Source organism: Schistocerca serialis, chromosome 2, assembly GCF_023864345.2.
Source record: "Schistocerca serialis cubense isolate TAMUIC-IGC-003099 chromosome 2, iqSchSeri2.2, whole genome shotgun sequence".
Lineage (NCBI taxonomy): Eukaryota > Metazoa > Arthropoda > Insecta > Orthoptera > Acrididae > Schistocerca > Schistocerca serialis.
This window is the reverse complement of record NC_064639.1, coordinates 825,589,336-825,603,942: the sequence shown is the minus strand read 5'-3', so window position 1 is coordinate 825,603,942 and position 14,607 is coordinate 825,589,336. Positions and strand designations below refer to the sequence as shown.

Here is a 14,607-nt window from a genome sequence, read left to right as displayed (position 1 = left end):
TTTATGTCTTCACAGATTTTCTGTTCCTGGACGTCTTCCTCTGGAATCTTCTCTCCTCCACCCCTAATTACATTGCACCTATCCAGCATTTTCTGGACCTTCCTCTAGGTCTTTTTTGCCTTGGACACTTATTTCAAAATATTTTCTGGTTGGTCTTTTCTCACCCATTCTCATAATTTACCCATACCACTGCAGTCTGCATATCTATATTGCACTAGTAATAGGGGCTTCAATGCTGGCTATATTCTTGTTCACTTCCTTTTTTGATCTTGTCCTTTCTAGCAGTCTGGTTAATAGTTTCTATGAATCTCATCTCTGTCACTTCAATTCCACTCCAGTCTTTTGCCAATAGGGTACATGTCTCTAAACCATAAGTGAGAATTGGCACAAAGTATGAGTGGTATACGGTTGTTTCACAAAGTATGTGTGTTATGTGGTTGTTTTTGCCTTTTTGTGGTATTTTGCTATCCTGAAGCAGGTTTCTGACTTGATTGTAAAATCTAGTGATTTCTGCATTCTGATCAGTATTTCCAGTCTTTGAAGTTGTGCTTCTGAGGTACTGGAAATTAGAAGCTGATTAATTTCACCTATTCCAAATATAAGTTTGAGTCTGTTTTTTTCCTGTTTATTGTCATTACTACAATCTTGGCGTTGCTAATCTTGCTCCAAATTGAACTATTTGTCAGCCTATCAATATGATGATTCGATGCCATTTTGTTATATATCTAGGCACTAAGTAAGTTTAAACATAGAGTTTGTTCAGAGCTATTATAAACTTAATTATGATGTGACACAAATAAAATATTATGTTTCCCTGTCAAGATAATTTTACGTTTTCCTTATTTTTTCATAGCACTAGCACTTCAAGCAGCTAATAAAATGACTTTTGTTCAGGATAATTGCAATGCAGGTCACTGCCACTACCATAGAATTAGTTGATCCTTTCACTACTCAAAGCTGTTTTTTTCTTAGTTGAACCATATGAACTAATATGCTTAACATACTAATTTTCTTTCTTGCTTCTCAACATTCGTAGTTTAAAGTCTTCCCAATTCCCCTCTTGAAGATTCCTAGACTCCACAGCTTCATTCACACCTATTAACATTCATTCATTCTAAATGACCATTCCATAGTAACGTCCTATGTTTAATAGCTTCATCACAGTACTTCAATTTCCCATAAATATTTTATGAGCTACTTTCAGAAAGACATTGACGGGGTCAGAGGAAACACTAACAACATGCTTTTACTTCTTAGCAGCATTAAAATTTTCTTTGTAATGTAAAATACGTTTCTTTGTTCTACTCTGCTCTACTCTGCTTCTTTGTACTGCAGCTACGACACCTATGAGAACATATTTTACATAAAATTATATATAATAAGGAGAGAGATGAACATATCAAGGAAAGTTCTGGCAGAATGTAAATAATTTAGGAATAAAGGAGACCACTCATGAAATAGCAGAATCATTGAGCTATCAACAGGAACACACAAAAGAGAGTGAAACCTTGCTTGCTTCTGCATTGTATATGCTAGACACAGAGCCCGTATTGCAGTCTGACAAGTGGACTAGGATAGAGAGATGTTTTTGTTAGGTGGGGTAGGTAAAGGGATGGAGTGGAGGGTGTCTGGAAGAGGGATTAGGGCTGGGCGGCAGCTAGTGGCTCAAAGGGAGGCAGCAGTTGTGATGGCTAGGAAAGCAGGTTGAGGGGTGGCAGGTGTACAGGCTAGGAATGTGATACACTGGGCTTGAGCCAGTGAGGTGTGGTGCACAATGAGGGTGACACGGAGATGTGGATTTGGAGGAGATGACATGATTCAGGAAGGGGAAACTGTTGAGCAGAGGCTGTATGGACAGTGGGTTAGCACAGATTAAGGCTAGGAGGATTATACAAGCAGAGAATGTGTTGCAAGGATAACTGACATCTATGTAGTACAGAAAAGCTGGTGGTGGACAGAATGATTCAGATGGCACAAGTTGTGAAGCAACCATTGACCTCTAGCATGTTGAGCCACTTGGTGGTCAACTTCGTTCTTGGCCACAGTTTGGCAGCGGTCATTCATTCTGACAGATAGCATGTTGGTTGTCATACCAACATAAAAAAGCTGTAGGGTGATTTCCCTGCCTCTGATGAGATAGAATAAACCAATGATAGGACAGGAGTTGGAAGTACTGGGTGGGTAAATTGGACAGATAGCAAGAGAAATTTGTGGATTAGGTCTGGGGGAAGGGGGGGTGGTAGTGGCTGTCTGTGAAGGCCCTTGTGAGATCTTCACCATACTGGTCAAGGAAATTCTCATCACTGCTGATATGCTGTCCAGAGGTGACCAGGCGGTATGTAAGCAATGTTTTGGTGTGGAAGGGCTGACAGCTGTCAAAAATCAGGCACTGTTGGCAGTTAGCTGGTTTAATATGGGCTGAGGCGCGGGTGGAGCCATCAGACAGCTGGAAGTAAACATCCAGAAAGGTGGCATTTTGGGTTGAGAAGGACCAGGTGATGCAGATAGAAGAGATGGTGTTGAGGTTGTGGAGGAATGAGGGTAGGGTGGGTGGCTTGGCCCTGAGTCCAGACCATGGAGGTATCGTCAGTGAACTTGAAACAGACAAGGGGTTTGGGGTTTTAGTAGGCTAGGAAGGCTACCTCTAGATGGCCCATAAATACATAAATAGGTTGGTAGCAGAGGATGCCATGCGGGTGCCCATGGCTGTGCCATGGATTTGTTTACATACCTTCCCCTTAAAGGAGAAGTAATTGTGATTGAGGATATAGTTGGTAAGGTATATGATGAATGAGATAGTGGGTTTGGTGTCAGAAGGACAATGGGAGAGGTAGTGTCTGATAGCTGCAAGACAATGGGTGTGAGGGATGTTGGTGTAGGACGTTGAGGCGTCATCAGTAGTGATAAGTAGGGATCCAAGTGGTAAAGCGATGGAGATGGTCAAGAGTCTGTAAAGGAGCTGGTTAGTATCTTCGACATGAGAGGTTAGGCTTCACACAGTTCATTGGAGGCGTTGGTCAACAAGAGTGGAAATCCTTTCAGATGGTGTCCACGATTGTCGTTTTTGTAGATTTCAGGGGGCATATAAAAGTGGGATGTGCGTGTCATTGGCGTGAGGACAGAGATGGACTCAGGGAAGAGGTTCTGAGATGTGCCCAAAGATTTGAGTAGGTGCTGGAAGGTATGTTGGATTCCCGAGTAAGGATTACAATGGCAGAGCCTGTATGTGGAAGAGTCTAGCAGTTGGCAGAACCTTCTGTCAAGTAGTCACTGCTATTCATCATGATGGTGAGGGAACTTTTATCACAGGGAATGGTCTGTTTTGAGACTGTGAATGGCTGTCTTTTCTTTTGTTGAGAGGTTTGTGTTCTTGGGATGAGACCTGGGAAAGGATCGTGAGACCTTTTAGGAAAAGCAGCCCAATATGGAATCCGTGGACAAATGGGTAACTGGCTCAGATCAGATCTAGAAGACAGACAACAAAAAATAGTATTAGGTGTTAACAATCTACAAGTAGGAGAGGTAGAGTCTGACTGGGGAACAGTACATCATGGAGTTCTGCAAGGGTCAGTCCCTGGTCCCCTCCTATTTATTATATATATTAATGACCTACCCCTGTCCTCAAATAGTGCTACCAATATCACAATGTTTGCAGATGACACAAGTATTGTGACAGCCAGCAAAACCTCCTCTGACGTAGAATTAAATACCAACCAAGCACTTGCAAATGCTCTGAACTGGTTCACGGCAAATTCTCTAGCAATAAACCTCAGTAAAACAAATTACATGCAGTTCCAATCCAGTTACATAAGCCCAGAAGAGATTAACATTGCACATGAGAGCCAACAGTTACAGAGCGTTAAGTGCACAAAGTTCCTAGGCGTTCACATTGATAACCGGATCAACTGGGAATTCCACATACAACAAACACTAAAAAAGCTTAGCTCAGCAACATTTGCCATCAGAATAATCTCCAAAATTGGAGACATCAACGTATCAAGGTCTGCATATTTTGGCTACTTTCATTCAATGATGTGCTATGGAATAATCTTTTGGGGCAACTCACCACTTTCAAAAAAAATTTTTGTAAGCCAGAAAAAACTAGTCCGAATTATACGTAGTGTCCCTCCAAGAACCTCATGTGAAAATCTTTTTAAGCAGTTAGGTATATTAATCACTACCTCACAATATCTCCTCTCACTCATGGCCTTCACTCTTCTCAATTCCTCTGAATATGAAACAAATGAGGCATACCATCATTATAACACAAGACGGAAAGGTGATATGCACTGTGAACGGAAAAATCTCTGTCTGGTACAAAAAGGGGTAAAGTACACAAGTATAAAAATATTTAACGCACTCCCGAGTAATATAAAGTTTCTAAAAGAAAAGAAAATGCTATTAAAAAAAAGCTAAAGGAATTCCTGCTGGAAAAATGTTTCTACTCTTTAGATGAATTCTTCAACAGAGATAAATAATTTGAGTAGTAATTCAGATTATTTCCTATGTCATTGCTATCTGTATTGTTTTTTATCACTATTGTATTTTTGTATTGTATTGTATTGTTTATTATTTTGATTATATCATTGTATTGTACTAGTTTAGAATCATTCACCTCCCATGTGTAATATAGCAGTATGTATTGTATTGTATGATATCTATATTGTATCTGCTTTGACTTGTTCCACATCCGTGCGTAATCACGCATTACTGGATCTGTGGAATATGTATCTCAAATAAATAAATAAAATAAACCAAGTTGGTGGTAAGGAATGCCTGGAAGGTGACCAGAGGGTGGTTGGGTGGGAAGGAGGGAGGGTCACAGTAGAATGGTGATATGAACTGGGAGAGGCAAGGACCAGTGTTGGAATTAATTAGCTTTGGTTGGAGGGGTTGGTGCAAATAAGTGTTTCCACTGGAGGAATCAGGAGGAGGAGGGTAGGTCTTTTAGGCCTTTGATGAGTGCACCTTAGTTAAATTTGGGTGTGGGGCTGCGGTTGAGGCCTTTGGGTAGCAGTAAAACTTACATAGGATTGAGATTTTGGTGGTAAGGTTAACAACAGTGTTTTCCAGAGGGTGGTTGGGTGGGAAGGAGGGAGCGTCACAGTAGAATGGTGATATGAACTGGGAGAGGCAAGGATCAGTGTTGGAATTAATTAGCTTTGGTTGGAGGGGTTGGTGCAAATAAGTGTTTCCACTGGAGGAATCAGGAGGAGGAGGGTAGGTCTTTTAGGCCTTTGATGAGTGCACCTTGGTTAAACTTGGGTGTGGGGCTGCGGTTGAGGCCTTTGGGTAGCAGTAAAACTTACATAGGATTGAGATTTTGGTGGTAAGGTTAACAACAGTGTTTTCCAGAGGGTGGTTGGGTGGGAAGGAGGGAGGGTCACAGTAGAATGGTGATATGAACTGGGAGAGGCAAGGATCAGTGTTGGAATTAATTAGCTTTGGTTGGAGGGGTTGGTGCAAATAAGTGTTTCCACTGGAGGAATCAGGAGGAGGAGGGTAGGTCTTTTAGGCCTTTGATGAGTGCACCTTGGTTAAACTTGGGTGTGGGGCTGCGGTTGAGGCCTTTGGGTAGCACTAAAACTTACATAGGATTGAGATTTTGGTGGTAAGGTTAACAACAGTGTTTTGAGTTTGTATGAGATCTGGATTTTGTGGAGTTTTAGAGGATGTGGTAAACTGAAAAGGTCAGCCAGGCAGCGTGTGGAGGCTATGAGGGACTGATAAAGGGGTTCACTGTGGGTAGGGTAGGTGTTGATGGGCAGTAGTGTTCCAAGGCAGGACTCGGATGCCAACAGGTTTAATAATTTATCAAGGTGGTATGTAGAGTGCTCAGGGACTGCACAGTAACACTGACTTGCGGAGGGAACAGATGTGGTTCTGGGATGTTTGCACCATGGAGATGCAGTACCAGATCTGTGAAGGATACTGAAAGGAGAGGTGGGATCCAGAGAAGAAAATTGTTATGGTTATGTAAGTGGGTGGGATTCCACAGGTTAGGGAGATTTCCCATGCCATATTCTCTTGCACTCCTAATCCTCCCACCAAATCCAAGAATCAGCTACAAAGGAGCACCCCTCTCCTCACCCATTATTACCATGGACTGGAGAATCTCAACCATATCCTCTGCTAGGGCTTTGATCATCTATCATTGTGGCCAGAAAAGAGGGATATCCTACCCAAGACCCTTCCCACCCCTCCTAAAATGGTGTTCTATTTCCCACCCAACCTACACAATTTCCTGATCTCTTCCTAAGCCACTCCTACTCTCAACCCCTTGTCACAGCAGTCGCATCCCTGTGGAACACATCAGTACATGATCTTCCCAATTCATCCATCCAGCACTTCCTACTCCCGTTCTGTCAGTCATATCCCTTCAGAGGCAAGGCCACCTGTGAAAGCAGCCATGTCATATACCAACTCTGTTGCAATTGCTGTGCAACTTTTTATGTCAGCATGACAACCAACAGGCTGCCCACAAGAATGAATAGCCACTGCCAAACTGTGGCCCAGAACAAAATTGACCACCCAGCGGCACAACATGCTGCTGAGAACAACATGCTGAAGGTGATGGTTACCTCACAACCCATGCCATCTAGATCCTTTCCTCCAGCACCATCTGAACTAAAAAGATGGAAGTTATCCTTGCAACACATCATTTGCTCATGTAATCTTCCTGATCTCAGTCTCTGTTAACCCACTGTCCCCATAGCATCTGTCCAACAGTTTCCCCTTCATTTGCCCTTTCACCCCCTCCCAGTCCATGCCGCCATTCTTCGTGGTGCGCCACACTTCACCAGCTCCAGTATCTGTGTATCACATGGTTAGATTGGGCACCTGCCATCCCTCTCTCCCGCATTCCTAGCAGAACATCTGCTGCCTCCCTCTCAGCCACTAATTACCCATCCCTTTGTCCAGCAATATATATTGATACGAGTGCCGTTAAATACAAGTTATTTACATCAGTCAGCAATATCTAATTTCCTGCTGCTCTATGTAGTATTATTATGTTTCTTTTTTTTTCTTTTTTTTTCCTACTAATGTTCTAAGTGTCTTTTCAATTCCAGAGTCTGCATATGTGAGTTAGCACGCCAGCAAAAAGTAATTCTGTCTATATGACAGAATTTTTCTTCTTCTTTGGCTCTATTTCACAATTTTATCTTCTTCTTTGGCTCTATTTCACAATTTTATCTGCTAATTTTGTTATCTCTTTGTTTTCTTCCACCTCTCATTCTGAGGTTATTTCTGCTCTCTTCCTATATGCCCTCTCTGGCATTTTTGTTTATTCACTTCAAACTTTTTCACCTTTTTACCATCTGGGTTATGTGATTTGTTTCATGCTGCAGCTTTCGGGAAACAGGTGAGTGGATATCATCAGATGGAAATAAAAAACAGAATGCAGCTAATGAGAGAGATAGAAGTGGTGTAGAGGGAAGTCAGTAACTGAGAAGAAAAGTGTGCCAGGTGTAGAAAGGGAAAAGAGAAGTAGGAGAAGTTAAAAGCAAAGGAATGAATGAGAAACTGAAAAGGAAAGAAGGGAAGGAAGTTTGTATCTTCTATCAATAGTGAGGTCATTACAGATGGCTATTTAAACAGAAAAACAAATGAAAATGGAAGAAATGGATGAATGAACATACAAACAAAAAACAAGGATAAGTATTAAAAGAACGAAAAGGTAGAAAGGGAGGTGAAGGGATAACAGAAATAATGTGAGAAAATATAGCCTTTTTGCCTAGATTTGTCATTTAAAGGAATGAAAAGATAGAAAGGGAGGCAAAGGGATAACAGAAAGAAAGTGAGAAAATATAGCCTTTTCTCTTGTGTTTCACTTCCTTCCAATCTTTTACATGTTAAATCCCCTTTAATATTTACTAATTGATGGATTTTCCCTTGCTACCCCATTTTTTTATACATTTCAAAGTTCTCTTTTGTTTTAATCTTCTTTTTCTCAATCGCATCTACCAGCATACCCTCTAACACATTTGCCTTTTCAGTTTCTCCTTTCTATATTTCTGACACACTGACTGCTCCCTCTGTTACTTCTTAATTTTCAGTTTTTCAGCTCCTATTTGTTTTTCCTATAGAATTTTCATTCAGCCACATCTAATGGTAGCCCTCTTGTCCTCATAAGCTACATGGTTGTAATAGCTAATCCTCTGAAAGAACTTCACATTTTCCTTCTCCATCCTTGTTTTGAAAATGGAATGGCTGATTCTCAAAAACAGCAGCTCATATGCCTCTTATGCTTAGTGGTGAATGTTTTATCATCACCCAAACTAGTGAGTGGACATTTTGGGTGTTTTTAGCCCTTCAGTTTTAGATGAATATAAGTTTTTAAAGTAGTATTATCTTCTGAACAAGAGTTGAAGTCATCTGTTAAATTTCTGGAGCAGCAAGGGAAATGCAACTGATCCTAATTTTAATACTGGGCATCCATTCAATGAAATTTTTTTCATGTATGTTTTATTTATTTAATGGCTACTGTTGCTAAATGTTTTACACACAATTCAGCATTAGATATACACTAACGAACATTACACATAATTGTCACATTGGTGGAAGAGGGGGCCTTTGCTGTTATATTTTTACAAAGGTGGAGTTATGAAATATGAAGCTGTAATTGTCACTATGTGTTTTATTTTTTCCTCTTTTCATTAGCTGTCACTTCATCTGTTGTAAATTTACTTTTTTAAATTCCTTTTATTCTCCCTACAGTTTTCTACGCATCAATATAAATAACTGAATTGGACTAATTGTTTATTTTCTTTGATCAAGACAGAACATACTGGGCGGTTCCATGATGGTGTTACAAGCTTTTGGGGATGATGGAGAAGGATAAATGTATCAGTTTGAGGTTAAGGACCTGGTCTGGAAACAATCAAGTCAAAAGTTATGGAAATAGTTGTGACAACTATGACAGTGACCTCTTCTACTGCAAGCCCTTTACTTTCCATATTTTGGGATGAGGTAGTATGGACCAAAATAAGAAAAAAAATGTACAGTATCACATGGACTCTAAACTGCATACCTTAAGATCTATGAGCACTTGTTTAGTAGAAGAATTGTGAATTATGGTTTATTTGTCTCAAAACATACATAATCTAAATCATTTGCTTCAGGTACAGGAGGCAGGTCAAATTGTGGTAAAGTTTCACCATAAACAAAGAACAGCCAATGTTAACAAACAGCATAATAATAATAATAATACAATTTTGTTATATATATACACAATAGAATTTAACACTTAATCACCCCCTTGCTCAAATTATCATTTCATCCTCTATGAATTCTTGTATCGAATAGCAGCATTTCTCCCACAGAATCTGCTGTAGTTTTGCTTTCAAAATTTCTAGCTTCATATTAAACATGTTTTTGCCCATTGACTTGTTAAATATTGTCATCCTGATATACTGTGGAGTCCGTGCATATAATTTCAAATGGTGCATGGATAGCATAAAATTATTTTTATTTCTTGTGTTACATGTTTGGTTAAAATGATTCCCTCAAATAATTTTTGTCTGCTGTGTAGGAAGATTATAATTTCATAAATGTATATGGAGGGAACAGTTGGGATTTGTAGTTTCCAAAATAATGGGAAGACTCTGTTTGCAGTGTAGTACACATGTATTGGACAATTTTCTTTTGCAGTTTTAGTATTCGTTATACACTACTTGAACTTCCCCAGAAAATTATCCCATATCTAATGACAGATTCAAAACAAAAATGACAAAGAATTTCTTGCGTACTCAAGTCATTGGAATTTGCTAGTATCTGCATTGCAAGTGCAAAACTGCTTGGTTTATTTGATAGGAAGTGTATTCCAGCTTAATTTATTGTCCACACTTAGCCCCAGGAATTTGACTGTGTCAACTTATTTCATACGTTGATTGTTATGTTGAATTTTAAGTTCCATACATTTGGAATGTTTGGCTTTGACTTGTATCATATGGGTTTTTGCAATGTACAGTTTCAACCCATTTAACTGGAACCAGTTTTCTAAGGTATCCAGTGTGCTTAGGAACAGGATTGGCCCCAAAATGGGGCCTTGAGGCACACCTTGTGGTACTGTACTCCATTTAGAATCATAATACACTACATCTGAGGTGATAGCTACCATTTGTTTTCTGTTGTGTAAGTATGATGTAAGCCAATTTATAGCACTGTCCTTAATCACATATTTGTACAATTTGTAGATGAGCAAGACATAGTTCATGGAGTCAGATGCTTTTGTGAGATCGCAGAAGATACCTGCAACTTTACTCCTCTGATGTGTTTCACAGTAACAAACATGAACAAGTGCTCATAGCTCTTAAGGTATGCATCTTAGATCCCATGTTTACTGGACATTTATTTCTTGTTTTGGTTCATACTATTTCCTCCCAAAATATGGGAAGCAAAAAGCCTGTAGTAGAAGAGGTCCACTGTCAAAGGTATTAAAACAGTTTTCACTTACAACATTCGACTCAGTCATTTCCAGACAAGCGTCACTTACTTCATATTGATGCACTTAACCTTCTTCATCATTCCTGAAAATTTGTAACATCATCACGGAATCACAATGTGTATGTAACAGCAAATTGTATTTTAAATTTCAAATATCTCTGAAACTTTTGTTACAATAAAGTCACAATTTAATTGTGTCCCAAAGTAGGGAATATATTTAGGGAGACTGAAGTACAGTCTCAAGATTTTGGAATAAAGGATTATTTTTGGAGGCTGAAAAAACTAATAAAAAGATGGAAAAAAGTGAGACAGAGGAAGGTGGTGGTATTAATTTGTATTATGATCTTATATGTATACTTTGTCAAAATATCAATTTTGCAGTGAATTTTTCTACTTCAGGAATTTGTGTATGATCCAATACTGATATACAAAGCAACTATTGAAAAGGATTATGGGAATGGAGCAGAGAGATTTCTAACAGAAGACCCAACAAAACAATTCCTTTCAGGAAATTTTACTCATGTGCCACTGATGACTGGAAGCACTAAAGATGATTTTTCATGGAAAGCTTTGCGTAAGTAATTAACATCCATAGTGCTCAATACTAGAATAATCTAACCATTTTTGTGGAAAATAGAGGAAGAAATTGGTAATTGCCTTCTTTAAAAAAGTATTCTGTCATGCACCAGAAGTGATAAACAGCTGCTATGTAAAGTATAAATCAGGATGGTGTGATAGGAATCTGAACAAATATCTTGTCCCAAGAACTGTTTGTTGTCTGGTGTAAATGTGTCTGCCAGGATATAGACAGTGTTAAGTCTTTTGTCAAGCGTGACTTGGTGACACACAAGGAACCCCTTGAGTGTGAGGTAGCAAGTTCAGTATTTAGTAACGTTTGTTTGAAAGTGTTTGGTTAACAATTACTACAGGAAAAATATTAGCTGCTAATGACTCATCACATGTATTGGAGGATGACAGAAAATGAGTGTCTGAGAGGTATATTGATCAATCTTCTATAGAATATATGTATAACACTTCACAAAATCGACATCATCAACATTCAAGAAATGTTCGAAACAAACCATTAGCTTTAATCATGAACACTGAATGAGGAATTGCATGCCACACTGATCACAAAGGTTTGCACCATTGAGATCAGAGGCGAACTCATTGGGAGATACAACCCATGCAGGACATACAGCTTGGTATCCACTCTTAAAGAATGCATATAGAATCATATTGGTATAAGGGAGTGATGAGAACTGATGGAATGTGATGGTATGCAACTGAATGCGAAACATTCTGTTGTGGGGCTTATTGTCAAACTGGCTATCCTGTAAGGAATAGCTGCAGATATTGCGATAATATGTTTGTAGGTATGGAAAAAACAAACATCCAAGGGCTGAATTTGCCTAGTGGTTCCAGGTGGTATGAATTGCAATGTCAGGCACTTATCAGGAGGGACAGAAAGTATGGTCTTTAACTGCAGACCAGGAATCAAGCAAAGGCAAGTTATTTTGACCACCTATTGGCCAAAAGTAGTGCTCATACCATAGTTGTAGTTTTCTTACACCCATTTTCCCACTCTTGCTTTCTGTGACATAAATATACTCCACTGTTGCAAGATCACACACATGAGAAAGAACTGTAGGGAGCAGAGCAACTCCAACGTCTCAAAGCACAATGAATAACTATCCAGCCAATTTACCATCTAGATTAACAGTTTGCATAATAGTGCATTTGACTCTTTTTCTGGAAATTGTGTTAATGATTAATTATGTCATTTTATGCTTCTAACATGACATAATTAATCATTTTATGCTTCTAACCAGATGGAAACCCAGGTCTAAGTAAAGAAGGGAAAGGAGAAAGGTGGAAGGAGTATATAGAAGGTCTATACAAGGGCGATGTAATTGAGGACAATATTATAGAAATGGAAGAGGATGAAGATGAAATGGTAGATATGATACTGTGTGAAGAGTTTGACAGAGCACTGAAACACCTGAGTCAAAACAAGGCCCCGGGAGTAGACAACATTCCATTAGAACTACTGACAGCATCGGGAGAGCCAGTCCTGACAAAATTCTACCATCTGGTGAGCGAGATGTGTTGGACAGGCGAAATACCCGCAGACTTCAAGAAGAATATAATAATTCCAATCCCAAAGAAAGCAGGTGTTGACAGATGTGAAAATTACCAAACTATCAATTTAATAAGTCACAGCTGCAAAATACTAATGCGAATTCTTTACAGATGAATGGAAAAACTGGTAGAAGCCGACCTCGGGGAAGATCAGTTTGGACTCCGTAGAAATATTGGATCACGTGAGGCAATACTGACCCTATGACTTATCTTAGAAGAAAGATTAAGGAAAGGCAAACCTATGTTTCTAACATTTGTAGACTTAGAGAAAGCTTTTGACAGTGTTGACTGGTATACTCTCTTTCAAATTCTAAAGGTGGCAGGGGTAAAATACAGGGACCAAAAGGCTATTTACAATTTGTTCAGAAACCAGATGGCAGTTATAAGAGTCGAGGGGCATGAAAGGGAAGCAGTGGTTGGGAAGGAAGTGAGACAGGGTTGTAGCCTCTCCCCAGTGTTATTCAATCTGTATATTGAGCAAGCAGTAAAGGAAACAAAAGAAAAACTCATAGTAGGTATTAAAATCCATGGAGAAGAAATAAAAACTTTGAGGTTCGCCGATGACACTGTAATTCTGTCAGAGACAGCAAAGGACCTGGAAGAGCAGTTGAACAGAATGGACAGGGTCTTGAAAGGAGGATATAAGATGAACATCAAGAAAAGCAAAATGAGGATAATGGAATGTAGCTGAATTAAATCAGGTGATGCTGAGGGTATTGGATTAGGAAATGAGACGCTTAAAGTAGTAAATGAGTTTTGCTATTTGGGAAGCAAAATAACTGATGATGGTCAAAGTACAAAGGATATAAAATGTAGACTGGCAATGGCAAGGAAAGTGTTTCTGAAGAGGAGAAATTTGTTAACATCGAGTATAGATTTAAGTGTCAGGAAGTGTTTTGTGAAAGTATTGTATGGAGTGTAGCCATGTATGGAAGTGAAATGTGGATGATAAATAGTTTAGACAAAAAGAGAATAGAAGCTTTCGAAATGTGGTGCTACAGAAGAATGTTGGAGATTAGATGGGTAGATCACATAACTAATGAGGAGGCATTGAATAGAATTGGGGAGAAGAGAAATTTGTGGCACAGCTTGACTAGAAGAAGGGATCGGTTGGTAGGACGCAGTGCGGAGGGTAAAAATCATAGAGGGAGACCAAGAGATGAATACACTAAACAGATTCAGGAGGATGTAGGCTGCAGTAGGTACTGGGAGATGAAGAAGCTTGCACAGGATAGAGTAGCATGGAGAGCTGCATCAAACCAGTCTCCGGACTGAAGACCACAACAACAACATGCTTCTAACATGCTTTCTTTCCCTCTTAAATTTCAGTATATTTTTTATAAAAACAGAAATTAAATTCAAATAATTTGAATGCCCAATAAAACACTCCATTACAGTCATATGATTCCTATGATTCATTGGTTAGTTCACTGTTCCTGCTGTCATAATGCTAATTCACAGTGGTGTCTTGTTTTGGAAATTACATTTCGGAACATGCGTTACAAGTGGTGTATAGTATCAAACTGTACAAATACATCTACAAAAACTACTGAAATGTTGTTTTTGAGTGTTCCAGAGCATGAGAAGATGTGTAAAATGCAGTTGCACTGTACCGGTAAATTGCCACCATGTCGACACACAAGTTCACCAACTTAATTAAAAATGTGTTGCACTGTGAACTTAACATAAACTTATCTCTGAGATATGCTCTCCCATTGTTACAACAAAGGATAGCATCATTCAACGAAATTAAACTCCCAGTGAAAAGTGTCATTTTACCTAACTGCTCCTCAGTTGGTGGAGCGGTAAACCATCAAATTTTAGAAGACAATGTCCACTGATAGCTGGTTCAAATCTAGTCCAAAAGAACAGTTCAACTTATTTGTAAAACGACTTGACAGTCTTCTAGTATGAAAATCAAATCACGACTATGAAACTCCACCACATTGATCAGAAACAGAATATTATTATGTTTTCCCTGCTCTTTACATGTACTTACATTTGCAATTGCTGGTCACA

At 39.1% G+C, this 14,607-nt stretch overlaps 1 protein-coding gene across 3 annotated transcripts in view; it reads left to right on the top strand.

Moving 5' to 3' along the window:
• Window positions 1-14,607, top strand: part of LOC126458075 (juvenile hormone esterase-like) — a 179,036-nt gene that overhangs the window by 145,940 nt on the left and 18,489 nt on the right. For all 3 annotated transcript variants that reach the window (XM_050094890.1, XM_050094891.1, XM_050094889.1), the window contains exon 6: window positions 10,846-11,020. In XM_050094890.1, coding sequence (XP_049950847.1) covers window positions 10,846-11,020 — 175 coding nt within the window. The remainder of the gene's footprint in view (window positions 1-10,845; window positions 11,021-14,607) is intronic.